We start from the raw sequence: 20,885 nt of genomic DNA, 5'->3' as shown, positions 1-20,885 counted from the left end.
CTTCCTTCCTTCCTTCCTTCCTTCTTTCTTTTCCTTATTTCTTTCTTTCTTTTCCTTATTTCTTTCTTTTTTTTTTTTTCTTTTTCTTTCTTTTTTCTTTTTCTTTCTTTTTTCTTTTTCTTTCTTTTTTCTTTTTCCCTTTTTTTCTGAAGTATGATAAGGACTTTCCAGGAGTAAGTACTGATGCCTAACGTTCCCGTTCTGCATTTGTCCCTGGTGAACATTGTGATGTCCAAGCAGGGAGTCTTTACAGCTTTCCACTGACAAGTCCCTGTTGCAGCCCTTCTTTTTGTTCAGGAAGAGCTTAGATAATGGCCTCCTTTGCACAGCTCTTTATTAGCTGTTGACTGACTGGAGGCATGTATTTATGGGGCTTTAATAGGCTACATTACAACATCCTCTTAGGCCGCATGGTTGTTTTTGTGCATGCAGAGAGGAAGCCCCTGCCATTCTGCAGCTGTCTGTCAGACTTGTCTGGTTTAATCACAGAATCATAGAATTGCTCAGGTTGGAAAAGACCTTAAAGATCATCAAGTCCAACCACAACCTAACCATACTACCCTGCCTAACCACTCTCCACTAAATCATGACCCTGAGCACCACATCCAGATGGTTTTTAAACACATCCAGGGATGGTGACTCAACCACCTCCCTGGGGAGCCCATTCCAGTGCTTCACAACCCTTTCTGTACATAAGTTCTCTCTGATATCCAACCTAAACTTACCCTGGCGCAACTTGAGGCCATTTCTCCTCTTCCTGTCACCAGTGAGAAGAGACCAGCCCCACTCTCACTGCAGTCACCTTTTAGGAATTGGAAGAACCTCTCCTCTGCCTCCTCTTCCCAGACTAAACAGCCCCAGTTCCTTCACTCTCTCCTCGTAGCACATATTCTCCAAGCCTTTCACAAGGCTTGTTGCCCTTCTTTGGACCTGCTGCAGGATGAGGATACTAGATAGAAATCTATGACTATCAAATTTCTTAACACCTTCACCACCACCCCCACAGCTTTTATTTTAGTGCAGCAGTTCTCTACGTTCCATGTAATGAAATGCTTGCTGTGAAAAATTGGTGGAATGGGAAAGAACAGTAAACTGAGTTGATCTCGAAGATGTCAAGCAGCTCCAAAGTCTTTACAACAGTAGATTAGTGTAATGGGGGAAATAGACACGAAAAGGTGTAAGGAGAGAGGGAGCGGTTTGTGAAGCGAGCTCAGAAGAATGTTGCTGGCTGACAGAACAAGAGGACTACACCATCTTCAAAGGCGGCTTTTTACTGTGTTGTCAGTGCATAAGCTTGGGTCATCTTTTTAATGTCAGCTAGCTTGATTTCATTTTAGCGTAAAAAAACACTCTTCCCCTCCCCACCCTTGTCTGTGAATGCTTTAGTAGTGAAGTTCAATCAATGATTTACTGTTGCCATAGATATAAAAACCATAACAGAAGCACAACTAACAATTTCGTTTGGAACAGACTCATTTTTTTTGTGTGTGTGCATGAAGTTAAGACATATTAACATGGATAAAATAGACTTGAGCTATTATCATGTATATTATTTTAGCTTGCTTTTTGTAAGGCAGATTTAGCTATAGTGATTAATATCTAAATTAACTGAAATCTTTCTCAACACTTCTTTATTAACTAGTTGATATCTTTCTGGACAAACAAAACTTTAATGCTCCATTGCCTGATGCTCCTTAAACTGCTTTAGAAAGAAGACTCTTGGGCCATACAGTAACCATCAATTCTAATTTTCATAGGGATGCTGTCTAATATTTTATGGCACAACTAAGAAAGCTGTTCATAAATAAATCAGTAAAGTTGGTTGGCAGATGTTTGAGTGAATAATCCCACAAGTCCTTCCAGTGAGCATTGCATACAAGTGCAGTTTGTATTATTTTCCCATTTTCCTTTCCATTTTTTGTTCTATATCTTCATTTCCCAAGTTTTGATTCAGCAATGCATGTGAGGCTCCAGCCCAAAGTGAGCACTTATCTGAGGGAGTCTAACCCAAACTGTGATCAGTAACTATGTATTCCCATGGTTGTTAGAACAGAAGTGCTTAAATTATTAGTAACTGAACTGGATTGCTGTATAAGCTGATAAGAATTTTCAAGAGCTTTTGTTTCCTTGGTCATTCCAAAACACTGTAGGGTAAGTGAAAGTGTTTCTTTGATTGAAAACATAAAGTACAATTTTAACATTCAAGCATACGTTGAAAGAAAATACTTCTAACCCCTTAAATCTATAACGTGGCTTCAGTGAAGTCAAATTATGGAACATAGTTAGAAGCTGTTAAATGATTTTAATGTTTTTCTAAATAGAAGAAAAGGGGCGTATTATTATTACTTTTATATATGTAATTAAATATGCTTTTGCACTTGCTTTTGGTAACTGTGGGACTGCAAAATGGAAACTGAATACTTGCTGGACTTTCTCCTCAGCCAATGTTAAGTCTGGCTTCTCTTGTCTTCTGTTATAAAGTCTGGCCACATAAGCAGAAGAAAAGTAAAAGTGAAGATGTGACATTGGACCTGCTGTGTTTTTAGCCATAACATAAGGTTTAAAGCCGCCAGGTCTATTTGAAGAACCCAAGTATGTTGGATTTGAAGGAACAATTTCACCAATAGAATTAGCATGCAAAAGTCAGAAAAAAGGTGGCTTTAAAAAAAAAAAGGGGAAGAAAAACATAGAAATAAAATGAATGGACACCCCCTATCCCATAAAATATTTTAGCCTTTTCATTTCCAGTTGAATTTCGTGATCAAGTGATTTCATTTTAGACAAAGGAAGGTATATCATTTAGACAAAGCATGCACAGATAATTCCAGGGAGTTGACTTCATAGGACTACAGGAACCCTTTCTGAATCCAGGCCAGCAAAAACAGGCACTGGAAACTGCTTTTATGAACATGAATGTTAGGTAGTTAAACAGAGTCGGGGCAGTGTCTTATTACTCTTACTATGCAGCTTCTGTTATGAATTATTGTTTTACTGTGTCTTACTATCCTACCTGTTTGCAATACCGGTCTTTTTAGCTAAAAGAAATACACTGTCATTGTAAACTCTCCTCTGTTCACTGTAATTGCTTTTCTCCATCCTCATCCTATAGCTTCTTGTCCTTGATATGATGTATTCAATTGCGTTGTCTTGGGCTGTGCAGCATTACACTTAGCAGCACCTGGCCCTTACCTTTTAAGCTTTTTAGTTTATTCTAGAATTAATTGTTACTCTTATGATCATCATCATCATTTCTAAATGCATTTTTTCTTAAGCAGTCGCAGGGTGAATTCTCTTAGGATACTAGTGAAGTAGGTGTTGGCTTTTTAAGCAGGACTTCTATCATCTCTTCTGCCAAACCATGGAGGAGATCTTAGTATGTCTGTGATGAGTATCAGTGTTTTGATTTGTATCAGCAGAAAAGACTGAGATTTTGAATGTCAGTAGTGCTTTTTTGGTAAGTTTTCAATGCACTTATTTTTTTATTGAGCTCGTGTTATCTCCCCACTTAAATACATGGCTTACCAGAGGTTCTACAGGTTATAACATGAGGGAAACTTGCTTCTAAGGTTTTTGAGCATGTACTTGAATTTCCCCCTGTACAATGCAAATAAAAATGCTAAGCTGAAAGCTTTTAAATGTAGATGAAGTCATGCCTCTTCGTCTGAGGCATTCTTCCCAGTTAGCAATAGGCCACGGTCTGGCTTTTAATAAGAGAAGAAATGCGCTTCATCATTTCTGGTAAATCTTACAAGTTGGTGTAATTTTTGACACCAATACAGCTAAGTATTTATTTTCGGCAGAAAGCCAGTCTGTCTGTGCCTTCTGCAGTTTGTGGCAATAAAATCTGGGTTTGCTGAACTGGGTTTCTGGCCTTGGGGTGGCTACGCGTTTCTTTTCTTTGCCTGCAGTCCTACTTTCTGATATGTAGCTTTTATGAAGACATATGTTTTGGCTACTTTTATAGCTCTTTTTATTATCTTTATTGATGCTTCTTTCCCCCTCGTCATAAAGAAAGTCAAAAGCCTTTGAAATCACAGCGGCAACAACATACCATAGCTGTTGTGTAATCTGTTGCCTTTATCTGAATCAGTCAGCACTTCCCAACAGAATGCTAGCACTTACTTTCATATTATTTTTTCCAGTATGTTATTTATGTATAGATATTTTAAATCATTAGTTTATATTAGGATGCAAATCTCCGCAAAGGGTGTCTCAGCAGCAAGAGACTGTTTGTAAGGCAGATTTCCTGATAAGGAAATGTATTAAATGAGGACTTTTAATGAGGGGAGCGTGAGTTCTGCTTATTACTCCACAGACTACCGCAGAGAGGTAATCACTCTTTTATCTGATGCTTAAAATGCTGACTTGCTTTGAAAGGCTTAATAAAAGTCATATATATGATGAATGGCGTTGCCAGGTCTGGGTTAACTTGGGCAAAATTTTAAATGGATAACCAGATATACTTAGCTGTGATGCTGAGTAAATGTAAACAGAATTATTTGGTCTTTGAAAACCTAATTAATCTGTAGGAACAACACTGCTTGTGACCACGATTTCACAACTACTGTGCTGCTGAAAAATCATTCTGGGGGATAGGGATATAGATATTAGGACTCTGGTTGGAGTCATTTTAATCCAGCACTAGAATTCAGTTTTATTTTCTCATAAATTTTATCTTCAGCCTCAGCTTAAGAAAAGTCTATTTTGAACTATGTCCTTTCCATATCTGAAAGTTTGTGTAAATCATCTATCAGGTCATCAGTCTTTCATAAGTAAATATCGTGGTATTAACTGCTCGTATTTGCAAGTTATGATGAGTTCTTAATTCTGGCCATCGATTTTTAGTCTTGTAATGCTAGCCCTGAGATTTGCAACACCTGAGATTTACAGGAAGGTGTGGGATTCTTAGACAGGAGTGAAGATGTTGCTATCCTATTCACTTGCAGGCAGCTTAGTTGGTTTTTTTTTCTTGACTGCATATCCTGAGAAACATAATTGTAATGAGCTCTGTCTGACCGCAGTAGTAATAAGCTTTACTTGGGGTTAGCCTTAATAAGTCTCACAGAGTTCAGCTACTGGAAAGCACGGCACGATGAGCTGTGGTCTGCGTTCTGGTGTGTTACATTTTGGAGATGTATGTCACTTTCTTCCTTCCCTCTTTCTAGTAGCAGCTATTTCAGGTTATTTAATTATTCTTCGAAGTTAGTATCTGTTTCTCTTGGCATTTCAGTGGCATGCAAGTGCTAATCCCCTTCTGTTCTGAATCTAAATGGATGAATAACTTCACAGTATCACAGGAATATAACTTGGGCTTTGCTGGTTAATAGTGATAGGGATTTTATCATATTACCATAGCACATTCTCTCCTTCCCCCCCCCCCAGCAAACTGCCTGTAAAGTCAGAAATAAAACAAGTATTTTCAGAATTTGGAACTCTTCAATTTTGCGTCAGCCAGGAAATTATAGTTTTGCAGATGGAAAGCTTTCTGAAGGAAATGGAAAGATGAACCACAAGAGATGTGGTTTAGGGGTCAAAGCAACAAGACTGAGGCAGATCTTCTCAGTTACTAATCCAGGTCCTGCTTTTTTTGCTTTTCAGCTTAAAAGAGTAAAATTTTGTGCCTGAACTTCAGATTTATTAAAATGGAAAAGCAGTGTTGACCTACTGTAACAGGCTACTTTGAGAATTAATTCAAAGAGGTTTTAATGGTACTGTTGCTAGACAAAATAGGCCAACTAATGCTTTGTGTAACTTGTGAATTGTAAATGACAGTGTCACTGTGATTTCATTTTGAACAAATTAAATTAGTAGGAGAGATGGTGTGTCTTTATGAACCTGAGCTTTGTATTTAATGTTTAACTATTTAATTATTACTGGTAGAGCGTTACTGCTCGACCATATGTTGTTGAACTGTTCTTAGAATCACCAGTGACATAAAGCACTTGGTACCACAGGGCTAAACAGAATAGTGCTTTCCCACCACTTTTACTCATTTCTATTCCCCATGGGCAGATGTATGTGTTTGCATTCTCTGTACGGAGTATCTGTACCGTTAATTCTTACCACTGCCAACTTCTACCTAGTATTACACTGCATGTAATGCACTGTATGCTGTGTTTCCTGTTCATGCAAGTGCCAACAGTTTGAGGGTTGGCTTTTTTTCTTAGATATCTAATCTCCATCATTCAAGTAACTGATGAGTTTGCAGAAGTTTTGAATCCCTATACATGTCATTCGCTTCAGCTCTAAGTAAGTGTGTAACACTTAAGCCTTCTTTTTGCACTTTCGGTTGAGTAATCATACTACTACTAGATTAAGACAACAGTCTGAAATTTGTTATCTCTAAGCAATTTCAATAGATAATTCCTGCCTATAATTAGATTTTATTTCCTCACCCCCTCTCCTCTCGGTATATAACATTATAGTGTGTAGATTCAAGGTGGACCTCCACTTTACCAATGCTCTTCTGGAGGCAACTGGGTAAGCAGAGATGCTTTCCTGCTACCTGATTTACCTGAAGTTGTGCTTCTGTCTTGACCAGAACTGAGCACGACTGTGCAAGTATCCAATTCATACAAACTTTTTTTCAACTTTAATTAGTTAATATTTTTGGTATGACAGAAGATGGAATTTAGCCAACAAAAACACATCATGTTTCTCAGAGGAGACTGGTTAGTCATAAATGTCATTTTCCCATAACATTTACAGGAATTGGATGTTCTCTAAAACAATTTTAACACACATTTAATATAGAAGTAAATGTCTGGGGCCACATTTTCATCCATGGGCAGAATAAGCATTATGCCTCACTCTTACGCTGCCCTGGCCTTATTTGTATGTTACTGATCAGCAACAATGCTAAAATTTAGAATTTTCCATGCTCCCGTGCATGCTTCTGTTGATCTGAAAGGTTGAACTTCCAGCTGCCACCAATCCTGGGTAGGCTTGTTAGTCATACAGTGGACACTTGCTCTAAGGTGGAAGCTGGCTGCAAACAGAGACGCATTCTTCAATGAACGTGGCAAGAATGTATGTGCTTAAAGTGTAATAAGATCATTTAGATTACGTATTTTAAGATAGGTGATCAAGGTACTTTAGTCCAGAATGGGATTTTCTAGGAAGACTTCGAGTTCTCCATCATTATGAGGAATGGGAGATACATAAAAACAATCAGATAGACTTTCCTCAGACATGATGCTGGTATCAACACTCCTGTGTGGGAGGACAAAACTACATGACTTCTCGAGGTCCTGCTCATACCCATAGTCTTCATTACATACATACATACTAGGACAAAAATTAGCCATTTTTTGTGTGCTTTGCTTCTGAAGTAGCTCTGTGTATAATAAACTCTGGGTGCTTGAAGACTGGGCTGGGGTAGCACCCCATTCCATTTTCTTGGGGCAGAAAACATGAGCCTCAATTGTTACTGAAAATTTAGACTGAGATAGTTAAACTTTCTGTGATGCAGAGTTGCATAAAGCAGTGCTGTTGAGGCTTTCCAAAAAAGCAAGGGATTTTAATAAAATCAGGTTTCTTGATATGGCTGCAGTTCTTTTCTAGTAGCTAAGACTGGAAGCAATAACAGCAGTAATAACACTTACATAAAGCATAGATTTCCCACTGAAGCTAAACATACATCTTTTTTCTTGTAGACCTGATAATATGTAGGTATCTGCTTTCTCTGAAATGGACTTTTCCTGCACTTCACCTTGGAGGATGTAAGTGAAAAGGAGGCTGTAGGAATGCATTACCGAGCAGTTCACTGGCTAAAGATGGCTCTGAAGTTAAAAGTGATGAAGGATGCTTTTAATTTCCACATTTGCAGTACAGTTCCCTCCAAAATTGTATTAGAACTATCCCTATATATTACAAATCGGTTCTCAGCACAATTTTATGTATTGAAGCTCTGATTCTGCTGACATCACTGCCTGGGAAATAAATCAGTTCTTTGCCATCTGTCCCAGTCCTCTAAAATGTTTTGCTGTATGTCTCCTACATCCGAATGTGCTGAGACTTGAAGTGTGAGATGCTTGGTTGTTGTGTTTTCTCTTGTTTCAGTAAGACACTGGTCCACCTTGGCCTGGGAATATTCAGTGAATCATCTAAAGGTGCAAAGCCAACACATTTAAACCATTTTAATCCTTAGCACTGATGCTCTTGTTGGGGATTTACATTGACATTACTGATCCTCTTCAGGAGGACTACTCCACTGTTTTAGAATGTAGGATGGAAAGCTACAGTTGAGAGCTATTAATGAAAGTCTGAGAATTTTCTTTTAGTTCTTTTAGTAAAGAGGACAGTCATGTGAATTTCTATTTCCCTCGCCCCTTCAAATAAAGACTTTTGCACTCCAGGTATTTCCCAATCTTCAAACAACTGTTAATTCAGTCACGCAATCACTACCTCATGGTTGTACCCCAGACTGATTTATAACTGAGTATCATTATGTGACTAAAGGGCATTTGGCTACATGCCCTATTTGATCTCTTCTCATGCCTCTTGGCTGACGATCTGTGATGTTTAGGTTACATTTTCCTATTTTCAGATGTCACTATAAATGAAGGACCTGTAGCATGCTTTCATGTACAGTATGCTTCTGATGTAATACATTTTAGCTTTTATCATTAATTTGAAAAGTTATTTCAAACGTTGAAAATAAAAAGACACCATTATCTCTACAAAGAACTTGCTAGTTGTTTGGTTAACTAGAAATATGCAAAGGTCATATACAGGTTATAAAAAGTTGCATTGTCAAATTCTGATATTTTTTCCCCTCAGTTAATCCTGATTGAAACAGGAGAATTCTGCCATTTACAAAGATTCTCAAGCAGAGAATGGGAACAAGCAGACACTTTCCAAAGGGCTCCTTCCTATACCGTGCTGCATTTTCCCTCTTCTTTATAGAGAATAGCAAAACCTTTAAGCTTGAAGGCTACTGTCAGCTCTTTTCTGCTATTTTACCAAAAGAGAATCAAGGTGCCACCTCCTAGCAGAAGCCTAAACACTGTCATCCCTGCTCCCTGCACTGCATACAATCTGTCTTGGAATGTCTTCTTGCTTCAGATGCTTTATATCCCATCCCGGTAACCCGTATGCATCCAAATGCATATAACCATGTATATGTTACACTTGGTTTTAGAAACACATATTTTAGATGAAATTTTAAGTCTGCTGAAGTTCTCAGAGAGCTACATCCAAGTAAATACGACCAGTGTTAGATTTCAGACACTTAGGTCAGGGGCTAGCTGCCCTCAGTGTGGTGCTGTGGTACCCCTGAGTTCAGGAGGCCAAACTTTAAGAAATAAATTAGGCTCATTTAATTCACTTCTCTAGGAAGGGATCTGAAAGTAGAATGGCTGAAGTTGAGAAAGTGCATAACTGAGAGGAGCATTTTAAAGTTAAAAACTAAAGCAACTGTGGCAGTTATTAAGCTGCTTCTGAGAGATCTCTAAGCCTCCTAACCTATTGTTTCTTCTAACTTCAATGCAATTGTCCCGTTCTTTCCCAGGCCTTTAGAAGCCTGTAAAGGACAATGAAATTTGGTTCATGTATTGTTTTACTTCTCTGAAATGTATGCAAGATTAATCCACCAGCCCACGTTTAAAAAGGAATAATGGCAAGGCTTTTCAAGGTCTCAATGTTGATTGTGTTGGATATTGTATAAACATGAAAACTGAATGTTGTTTGTCCTATTGGGTGTGAATGCTGTGAATGATGCTGGCCAGAACATCTGGCAAGATTAGCAGAAAGATTTTTCGTAAACTAGAAATGGTCTTATTGTGGAACTGTGCAAAGATCAAAACACCTCTGATAGCTGGGTATTTTTTTCCTTGTCAGAAGTATTTCAGTTTACTCTTAGCATCTGCATTCCTATTTATCAGAGCTTTGTGTACCCTGCCTGTGGTACTTCTGTCACTGTCTGTGGAAGCCTCGGTGGGCTCTGCAAATAGGCAATATGAAGAATTCTGCTTCATTACCATGGCAGCCACTCTCTGGTGGTCAGCAACAGGTCTTGCACACAGCTCAAGGCTGAAGGAAAGTGTGTGCGCACACGATGTGCACAATGAGCTGTAGCAGAAGAGGTGACTTCTGCAACAGAAAAGAATGGGTGTGTTTATCAACCTGAATGATGATGTGTTGTTTTGAAGTGTTGCCTAACAAGGTTGGTTTGAACTCTCACCCTCAAGCTTTCTGTTTTATAATCAAGGGAGGGTTACATGGGGTGTTCACATGTTTTGGATAACCTAGCACTCGCTTAGTGCAGGAATGTTCCTCTGCTCTATCACCTCAGTTCTGTCACTCTGCTGAGCCAGCAGTGCTTTGGGTGGGACTGGCTTTACACTGTCTTTAAACAGGAGGCTACGCCGTGCTACTGAAATTCCTCAAATAGCATGTCCTTGAATTCCCGAATGCTCAAGGATGGTGGGCTGTAAGAGCTGAGCATGCTCCATCGGTCAGGCAGCGAGGTGCTGTTCCGACCTCCCAGAGACAAGATGATGCCCCAGAGCTGCAGTCAGAGTCGTTCTAGTCTCACTGACAGGAAACACAGCAAACCTCAAAGTCAGCGGTACAGGCCAAGAGGTGTTAAGACTCAGAATGCCCATTACCTCACTTAAAGCACAAGGCTTATATGTACTCATATGTACTTATTTAGAGTATTTCAGCAATGTCTCCTACCCTCCTAGAGGGCAGGAGTGAGTGATTGAACTAACCAAGCCTTCAACCACACCGAGAAAGCTCAAGATAAACCTCGTGGATATCCAATTATGAGGAATCCATTTGTGAGAAAGACAAACCTAAGCAATGAAGGTTGATTTTTTTTAAGTGGTAAGGCATGGTTTCTAATTCACATCAATTTGATGACAGGCTGAAGTATTAAAGGGAACTATTAATGAGTCAGAATTAACTGTTATGGGTTGGTTTTTAAAGGCAAGTCTTCCTACATTATAACCTCCTTAGTACTCTCTGACTTAGATATTTTACAGGGTATTTTGAGTCTATAATGAGCTGTGTTCTGGTGATACCACACCTAGGATCTGAGAGAAGCTGTGTGCAGGAGAGCTCCCAAGGAGTGATGGCTGTGCACTTTCCCATGCCAGCCTACCCCTGGATAAAGGACTTTTCCTGAAGAAAAGTGCCAGCTTTTAAGAACTGACATGAAATGCAAACTGTCGCTGCAAGTAGAATCAGGCTGTTTGGTTTTCTTCTGTTGTATTTTTTTTCCCTCCCATGACAATGACAAATGTGATAAATCATTCCAGCATTAGGTAAATAACACAGAGGTGACGTTATTAAGCCAAATCAAGCAATGACTTGCTTATACCGGTACTGGTGGGGAAAATAAAATAAGGACAAGTTAGATTCGTTGATCTATGAGATCAATCTCTAAAAATTCCCATCAGCATTTATGCGACATCGGTCAGTGGAAGGAAGGGAGTTGACAGGGAAGGAACAGAGGGTCAGTGCAGTTAGATAGGGAGCTGACCCTCATTTCTGGAGGAGCTGCTTGTTCCTAAAGCGCTTTCCCTTTACATTGTCTGTTGTAAAACAAAGTTAAGAGAGATACTTAAGAAAGTTAAGAGAAGAAATCCAGGTGCCGAAGACCGAATTACATGATTATTCTTTCCCTTTACTGTTCTCTTTCCTTTTAGTGCTAAGTGATATCAGCTAAAGTTTTGTTTACTTAAAGCTTGATAGTTTTGAGATGTACTAGGAAATCTGTGACAAAACAAAGGCATGTTATGGGGGGGGGGGGGGGGGGGAGGAATGCAACTGCAGAAGATGTTAATCGTTATACCTGAGTCTAATTATTTTGGACTTCTACCAGCAGAAATGAGATCAAAATTAGTCTTAGAGGTATAAGGCTAAGAATGTTTCCTTTTAGGTGTACAGAAGACAGACTATGGGAAATAAAGTAGTTTTCTTTTTAAGAGATACCATGATTTGCATTAGACAGGTAGTATTCACAGCACAGATGGTATATGGGTATTATCAAAGTAGTAGCTAATGATTCACATCGCCCTCATTCTGTTTTGGATTTGGAAGAGCTAAAGTAGTCTCTTACATACGGATAGACTTTTTTCTATTTCTAGTTACTACCTTCATAAAACATATTCATTGCATTTGTAGTACTCCTGCAAATGCTTCTTATTTTATCGTATTGTAGTCCTTTGAGTTCAGCTTCTCCTTTTCCTTCAGATATACATGAAAGGCTGCTTTATAATTCTGCCTTTAAACGTATCATTTCATAATGTAGCTAACATTTCCGCTTCATAACTTGCCAGTGCATTTTTAAAGTATTAAATTGACCGAATTTATGAGGTATGGGAAACAACATTTATCAAGGAAGAGAAGTAGGTCACTAATCTGCAGATACAACAGAATAGCAAGCAGAAGGCTTTGTAAAGGTTTAGGATACTGACCAGGGGTGTTAGTTATCTAGTATAAACTTCCATTTGTTGAGCTTTCTGGGGTTTGTTTCATTCCATATATATACTATACACTGCCCCTGTGATTCGGCAGTCCGGTGGACTGGTAGCATCAACAGAAGTATAAATCTTGCTCATTCCAAGTAGTGGAAATGTGACATCTATTTAAATGCCAGCGTTAATAATATAGAAATACCTGAGTTATCTTTGAAACTAAGTGTACATATATATATAGAGAGGTTTTTAGAGTCATGTGGAAAACAACTACTCGACTATTACGATATATATGATAGCACAGCAATGCATACGGCCGTACAGCAGCTTAGACTTTTCTGAACTAGGATTCTGAAGGATTTTAAAGCGCGGAATGAAGCAAAAATAAATAAATAAATACAAATCTCCGCAACTTTCCGCTGTCTGTGCTAGCGTTTCGCAGCCGTGTAGCTCTGATATTAAGGAAAACGAAAACAACACAACAAAACCCGGTTTTTCCTTTTGAGTTTGCCCGAATTTAAGGGTCTCGCGGCAACGCTTCAAAGTGCGCATCAGCCTCAGGAGAGCATTGCTTTAGCAGCCTGAATCGGCAAGTAGGACAGCTCAGCTGACCTGAGAGCGGTTGTTCCTACAAGCGGAGATGTGACGGGACAGGCGCGTGTCCCCGAAGACTCCAGCTGAGAGCCGTAGGCTGCAGCCGAGCCTGCCAGGTGCCCTTCTTGCCCTGCAGCGGCTTCTCTCCTTCGAGAATCGTTTGCTCGGTGACCGGGATTTCAGGTTTCCACCTCACCGCCTGACAGCTCGGCGCTGCTGTGACTTGACACTTGCACACAAGACACGGAAGAGGGAAGCAGCGTGTAGGAGTTGGGGAGTTTTGTCAGTCTCCGAGCTAGTCGCAGCTGCTTGCTTCACACCGAGCACAGCTCCATGGCAGAATCGCGCTTGCGGCAACTTAACGCGTCGCCCCGTGAACTACAGCAGAAGTTGCTCAGAAGTCTGAGCACATGCTCGGAGATATCCCGTGTGCTGCAACACACCGCCCGTGCGGGTCAGAGCAGCATAGAGGGGCAGGAGCCCTACCTGCCGCGTTCTCACGCAGCTGTAATGCAGCCGCGATGTTACCCGGCTACGGGGAAGCTCCTGCATCCCTACCTCCCTTCTTTCTCACCGCTGAGTTCGCTCGCTCTGCAGCACTCCAGCTATGCCAGCTTACAGGGTAATAGGATGCCGTGCCAGCAATCCCGGTGCAACCTCGGGACTTTCACCCTTTTTCCCTCAACACCCTTCCGTAAGCAGGGTCCCCGCAGGCTGTCCCCTTCCCTCCCGCTCTTACCTGGCGCTCCCGGAGCCGCTAGGGAAGCTCCGGCTACGCGGGACCGTGCGGGCTGAGCGCCTCCCGCCGCCGCTCCGCCGGCAGCACTGCGGGACGGGCGCCGGGCGGCCCGAGCATAGGCGGCATGACGTCATGGCCGCGCCATATAAGGCGCCGCGCGATGAGCGGGCTCGTGGCGGCGGGGCGCTGCGGGGAGCCGTGCACCCCGACCGTGCCCGTCGGGTCGTGGCACAGGGACCGCGGGGACGGTCCGGGCTAAGGCGGGTCACTTCTAAGACAGGCTGATCAGCTGTAACGCTTTGCAGTTTAGGTTGAAACTTGAGACAAGAGGGGGGTATATTATATGCGAGCGCATCTCCCGTAGCAACTTGTCCTGAAAGACTTAGTTGGGTTCGTTTGTTCGTTTGTTTTAATTATATTTTGTTTTTTTTTCTCTTGCTTTCTTTTTACCTTGACAAAACATGAGTTCAGCTCAGCTCTTCAGAAGATGATAGGAACTTCAACCCCCCCCCCCCCCCCCCCCCCCTTCTGTAAAGAGCCGGGGTCTGCAGAGGATAGTATTTTATTTCCTGATGATGTAACTGCCAAACAATTCTGCGAGTGATGATGGGAAGGCCAGATGAAATCTCTCTTTTATTTTTACTTCTTTTTTTTTTTTCTTCTTCTTCTTTTTTTTCCCCTTGTCTGCTGGGTGTTTTTCCTGCAGAGCCCTTTCCTTCTCACATGTTTGTGTTCCAGCTCACACAATTAAGCAGCCCGACCGGCCTATTTTTAGTAAGGCCTTAGAGAAATGAGTCGTTTGTTTTAATGTTTAGGAAAAAGGCAGAAAGCCGAAAAGAAGGATTTAGATGGAGGAGCTTAAAGCGTATCTCTTGTATTCTCTGTCCTTCAGCATACACCCTGAATAAACATGGAGAACACAAGGAAGAAATACCTGAAATAACAGTAAGATCTGTTGTGGAAATTCCACTAAGTTACTGAAATAAAGTCTTTCGGTGCTGATGAGTAAATAAGGCCACGCAGAGAGCACTCGGTTCTGTTTCGTGCAGCTCTGTTCATGTTAGATGCCTTCACAATTCACTTTGAACATTTGAACTTGAGTCTTCAGATAAACTTTGGTCTGACCTACTCGTCGTATGACCTACCTAACCCAATCACCAGGCCATCCCCACCATGCCCACTAACCACATCCCTCAGTGCCACATGCATGGCTCTTGAACACCTCCAGGGACGGTGAGTCCACCACCTTCCTATGCAGTCTGTGCCAATGCCTCAGTACATAACACGGTTCATTTATTTGGGGGTGCTGTCCACGTGTGCAAAGACAAACTGTGATTAAAGAGTTTGTATTTCACTAAAAAGAGAAGATATCTCCTTGCTACTTGCACTTACTTACCCTGCATGTAGTCTTAAAAATGCATTTGTTTTTCAGGTGGATTTCTTTAGCCAAGCCTTTGCACCATGCCTGAATAAGCTAGGGCTTATTTAGAAGTGTGCTGTTTGTGTGCGTGGAGGATACTGCTGTCCCCTTGTAAGTGCTTGAGGAAGTTCAGGCTGGTGTGATCAAAACTTTCCAAATCTCTTTAATAGTGAGATACCTCTGTATTGATCCTTTAAAAAGTGATTTTAGAGATAACAATGTATTATGTGAAGATACCAATGGACAGACCAGGATAATGTTTTATTTCGTATTTTAAGAAGATTTAGTTACCAACTCCAAACAAAAAACAGTCTGTCCTCTAGCTCGAACTGGGCTGTACAGATGCTTGGCTAAAGTTCTTGGGAACTACTATTCTGTATGGCTTATTTTTCTATAAAGTACTGTACCGATGTGACATTTGCATTACATAACAGCTCAACAAGGTGATCTCGGTATGAGGAACATGCAGTTGGTTTCATGATCAGCTACGTACCCTTCTGTTGGGACTCTGCAGTGATCTGGAAGAACAGGACAGCTGCAAGTGCAGGGACTGTCACAGGGCTGTGGGGAATGCTGTGTCCAATTAAGGTTGCAGGGGAGAAAGAGCTATTGTCGCCTAGGAACAGCTTTGAAAAAGACTTCCCAAAAGCAGATAAACAAAAGAGCATCCTTATGTTCCAGTTCTGTTTTAGAGTTGCTAGGAACACAGGTCAGATAGTGCTGGCGATAAGTGTATTGACAGTCTGGGAGCATGCTAGAACAGGGAACAGGGAATGCAAATCCTCCTCTTTAGAAGTCTGTTTACATCTGGGAATGGCTGAAGTATGAACTTTAAGTTTCTTAATTAATTTTCCTCTGTAATACAAAAGTGCACATCTGTGACCTTCTGCAAAACCGCTTTGTCAAAGAGTATCAGCTGAGTGTGCAATGACCTGACTTCCTTCTCTTGCATTGTCACCACTTCATAAAAGACTGACTACAGCACAGTTTCAAGCATTGTTAAGGAGATGCGTGATTAAAAATTCCTGTATTCCTGTAACATGAAAAGCTTGTATTGGAGGTTGAGAAGCTTTCCTTTACTGCCTTCTCACAGTGTCTTCCACTATCTCTAGGTGCAGATCAGTCCCTGGTGAAGTTCACAGGAGGGAAGAAATTGCTCCATGTGAACCAATCTGGTTTCCTTAGTTACTAGTCAGAGTTGTTCAGAACTGGTGTATTTGCAGGTACTGTGACAGCAAAAGGAACTGGATCTGTAGAACTTAAAGACAAAATGAAAGCCTTATTCACTGCATTCCCTGACAACGTGAGGCTGCTCCCTGCAGCCGGTTTGCAGTATCTTCTTTCTAGTCTCTGTTCTCTCTCTGCTTATCATTCTGTTTTATTATTTGCACTCGCACTGTCTTAGGATTCGACCTGAAAAATTTGAAGCTGAAAAGATGGCAGGTTAGCAGGCAGGGAAGAAATGGGGCAAGTAAGCTAAATGACTTTGAGGCTCTTGTTTAGGCTCTATCTTAAAATATCTCATTTCCTCCAGTTATTTCCATTGTTAAAACTATTTCTCTTTCTTCCCATGGCAGCTCATGGCGGCCGTTCCAGTGTCCTGAAACCCACAACCTATCTATTGCAGCGTTTGACCCCCTTCCTGTAGCCATTTTGTATCTAAGATAAATAAAGGAAATTAGAACTTGGGCCTCGGTTCAACAAAGCACTTAAACGTAGTCCTGTGTATTTTTGTTGAAAAAAGTAAGGACTTCAGCATAAGCCTGATTTTAATGATATACTGAAATTCTTGGCTGGATTGGGCTCTTAGTCACGTTTCCTCCATGTAGATATTGCTGAAGTTCAGTCTTCAAAGTTCCCTGTGGGATCTAAGTCTTTAGGTTACTTTCATATTCCAAAAATAGACATGTACAGAAGTACAAATACTGTCAAGGCGTTTGTTAGGATCCTACCTTTTCTCTGAAGTCTGTGGGGGTTTTACCATTAGGTCAGTGGAAGAGGGCTCACTTTCTGAATGTTTTCCTGGATTGATAACATCTTTTTCAATTTTTCTGTTCAATTTCTTTTTATTACTTTCCCTAGCATCGTGGCTGACAATCTCTTAGATTTCATCAGTAAAGAGTGTTTTAGTGTTTTATGTCCCACTGCATCTATTGTTTTCTGAATATTATGGGAAGAAATATGAAGGCCATCGTGGCTAAATGATAGCCTGGAACGCAGCGACTATTGATAAATTGCATGTAGAAGGCAAGGGAGAGAAGCAAGGGAAATTTCTAAAGATAACATTCTTAAGATTCATGTGTCTGGACTATGGACTGTGGACAGAAAGAGATTTGTATCTTCATTACTGTGTGTTTTTAATTTTTTTGGCAGCAGGAAGAAATATTTTCCCAAACTCCCCTATTGTTTGCAGATTCCATTATTCTCCGTATTTTGTCAGATACAAACAAAATTCCTAGCCAAATATTAGGGATAATTTTATCACTTTTTGTTGAGTTCTGCCATGAGAAGTGTATGACTGCATCTTTTCATGTCATTACTAATGACTTCTCTCCTAAGAGAAATTGACAAATGTTCCATGTCTTTTTGTGACATGGAGTCCTGTTGTATATAGAGCCAAGATAAATCTTTATGAAAAAGACATTTTTTGTGTGGGACAGAGCTTGCCATGAATGAACACCAACTGAATTTAGTTGGTATGTCTTCTCATATAAATCTTATGTGACCGAGTAAATTTTCTGCGTAATGAATAGAGAGAGCTTCTTATGGTCTATGAAAACTCTGTACAATAGTCTATTTTACCAAGCAGTTTGGGCTCAGAAGTTTTTATTAGTGATGTTTTGCGTTGATTTCTTTTAATTATTTTTGATTTTTGTTCTGCAAAACAAAAATGTTTTGTCTGTTCAGGCTCTTTCTGGATGCATGGCAGCCATTTCACTATTAATGCGGTAGCACAAGGAAGTTGTAATCATGGGAAGACTATTGTCTTGATTGGAGGGAGTTAAATTATGTGCACTCAAACACATTTGGAACTAGAACATATTTTCAGTGTCTTTCTTTACAAAAAAAAGAAAAAAGCGACACTGTATGCTCAGTTGCCTACTTTTCTTTCTCCATGTCCTTTTAAAGGCAGCCAAAGCAGTAGAACTTCACAGAAATAGTGACTGAAACATTTTAAGATCTAAATCAGAATCCCTGTCTCAGGATTCTTTTTTCTATATGTTAACCTGTGAGTCCAGTCATTATATTAAACAGAACAAATCTTTCTGAGCAGTTTACCTAACTTGTTGCATAGACTTGACCTAAGCACGGTGGCAGTGATGGTTGTTCTTTTCAAGGCTTTGATGCACATGAAGCAAATAAGTAGATCAAGTTATCCCTTTAGTTCCTCCATATCACCAAACTAATGCTTTTCCCTTTGTGTCTATTGTTTCTTTACTTGTTACTGAGTGATGCTGATCCACAGATGCCTTAGACTGCTAAAAATACATTTTAAAATGTTTTCCTTATTCTCTGAAATTTCAGTAGTCATCCAGTAGACTTTAAGTTATCGGTGATTCAAGGAATATATACTGAAATAACACAGAGGCAAGTATATCCCATACAGGGCGTTTTAGATCGTGGATTCCCAGGGATGTAGTGTACCTTGAAAAACTTTGATCCCTTTGGGATTCAGAATTGTGGATCTATCTGATGGATTAATAGCTTAAAAATGTGACTTCATTTTGTGGTTCAATTCTGTAGTCTGGAAATGCATTTAGAGAGTTTCTTGATCTCCTCGCATGTTGTCTCGTGTAATTCTTTGTATTAGTATTGCCCACAGCAGGTACTGTTCAAGGAGTCTCTTGGGCATGGGGAAATGTATTTAGCAGACTCTGACTCTCCGTAGCTTTAGAGTCTGCAACAAAAATTTCACAAAACCCTTGAGTGAGGAAGGAGAATAAATGCAAAAAGGTATTAATTTGGCTATTTTTGTTGTTTTTATGGCAGCCTGCAAGAAAGATGTCAACACTAAGACCTATTACCTTAAGCTCAGCAATGTTAAATTTGTGCCTGTATCTGGGAACATTTTTATTGATCTCATGTCTTTGGAAGTTGTGTCAACAGGACGGACTGTTACTAAGAAGGTCATACAGGAGATGAAGTAAATGCTTGAATAACCCACAGATTGCTTAATTCTTGAATGCTGTACTAGAGCACAAAGAAATGACTAAAGGAGATTCTATTTTAGCACCTGAAGCAAAGACAAAAAATTATTGTTAGTCTCTACAATTCCGTGCTCTTTTAACAGTCTTCTCTGCAACCTTCCCTGTGCTTTCTTGTCTCCTTTATCTTGTGTTGTTTTGGTTGTTCTGTTGTTTTTGTTTTGTTTTGTTGTTTGGTAGCTTATTTTTAATCTTTTTTACAATTACCTATATTTTAGTTTTGTATAAGGGCAGAGTTTCTGTTCTTTTCCTTCGAATGTTGTTTCCCCTTGATAACTTGGTTGGAAGCATTCTCACAGGGCATTGTTTCTGTTTGCTCTAGTCATTGAACTGAGAAGCTCACAGTATAAAGATCAGTGCTCGTTAGGTGAATGACAGTTACAACTCGGATCAGTTTGTGTGTATGTTATGTGTATGATGATATGATGTACTACTGTGTAGAACTGATTATAGGTAGAGATGCATTGGATTCTCTCATGTAGTAATGCAGTTTTGTATAAAAGAAGCCCAAAGTGAGTCCTTTTGCTACCAAATCCATTGGTACATTTGATAATCATTAAGCAAGCTGATTTCTTAAATGAACACATAGTTTCAAGTTGTAAACTTCCTTATCTTTTTAATGTAAGTTGTTTTTCCCAGTGAGGGTGATACAATGGAATAGTACAGGCTTTAGTACCCTCCGTTGATTCTTGAAATACAAAGATTTGAGCAAAGGTAAATTTATTAATCCTTTTTTTTCCCTCTATAAGTAAATACATAAATGTATCTATAGGTAAATATATATGCATAACTCTTGCCAGTAGCAAGGGCAGAAGGAGGAAATCAGTTCTAGTTACTGTAATACGGTGCTTACGATACTGCTTGCAACCTTTTTGTGAAGAAATGACAACATTCGTGAGTTACTTAAACTTTCAAAGCGATACCTAAAGAAGTGTCTGGATTCTGCATATGAAGAACAGAGGCCTAGTACTGGCAATTGCAAAAGAACATGTATTTTCCAAATTCCTAAGATATGTTGTGTTGGTTAAATAAGACCCAGTTGTGGATGACCTGATAAAATTTGATTAAAGTTGGCTTTTCCTAAGATGTCTGCATTTCTGATGCTTGAACTTTTTTGTTCTTTGCTGCATTTTTGTTTTACGCTGATCATCTGGTTTTGTTTATTTCAGAATCCCCTTAGTAGATGAGCAAAGGCTATTCTTACATAGTAAAAAAAAAAACAACAAAACAACAGTCTTTTTGATATTCCTGCTGAGTAAAGAGAAGAATACATGCATCCAACTCTACTGAAATAGAAGGGATTGTTTTACTAGAAGTCTAAATTGTGTCCAGAGTGACATATGGTTATACAGAGCTTAACAAGAATAAACACTTTTATTTGGGAGTTATAAAAATGTCTTTGACCTTGGAGCTGGAGTATGTATGGCGGAGTCTTGTAGCTATCCACGTGTATCTAAATCAGTGCAAGTCATGTCTGAATGCTGCTATGTATAGTTTGCTCA

The 20,885-nt window shown here is 40.0% G+C and overlaps 2 protein-coding genes across 8 annotated transcripts in view; one reads left to right on the top strand and one right to left on the bottom strand.

The window, feature by feature from the left end:
* CMSS1 (cms1 ribosomal small subunit homolog) overlaps nucleotides 1-20,885 on the top strand; it is a 222,109-nt gene that overhangs the window by 19,724 nt on the left and 181,500 nt on the right. The gene's annotated exons all lie outside the window — the stretch shown is intronic.
* The window catches only part of FILIP1L (filamin A interacting protein 1 like), a 192,349-nt gene that overhangs the window by 17,896 nt on the left and 153,568 nt on the right, over nucleotides 1-20,885 (bottom strand). The window contains exon 1 of one of the 6 annotated variants that reach the window (XM_072327185.1): nucleotides 13,759-13,994. The exons of 4 other annotated variants lie outside the window; for them this stretch is intronic. In XM_072327185.1, coding sequence (XP_072183286.1) covers nucleotides 13,759-13,892 — 134 coding nt within the window. In that variant the 5' untranslated portion in view covers nucleotides 13,893-13,994. Of the gene's footprint in view, nucleotides 1-13,758; nucleotides 13,995-20,885 lie in introns of those variants that run through there. One more of the 6 variants, XM_072327187.1, reaches the window with a different exon arrangement.

The sequence above is a fragment of the Excalfactoria chinensis genome, chromosome 1 (genome assembly GCF_039878825.1).
Source record: "Excalfactoria chinensis isolate bCotChi1 chromosome 1, bCotChi1.hap2, whole genome shotgun sequence".
Lineage (NCBI taxonomy): Eukaryota > Metazoa > Chordata > Aves > Galliformes > Phasianidae > Excalfactoria > Excalfactoria chinensis.
The sequence above is the reverse complement of the archived record's forward strand: the minus strand, read 5'-3'. Positions and strand labels throughout refer to the sequence as shown.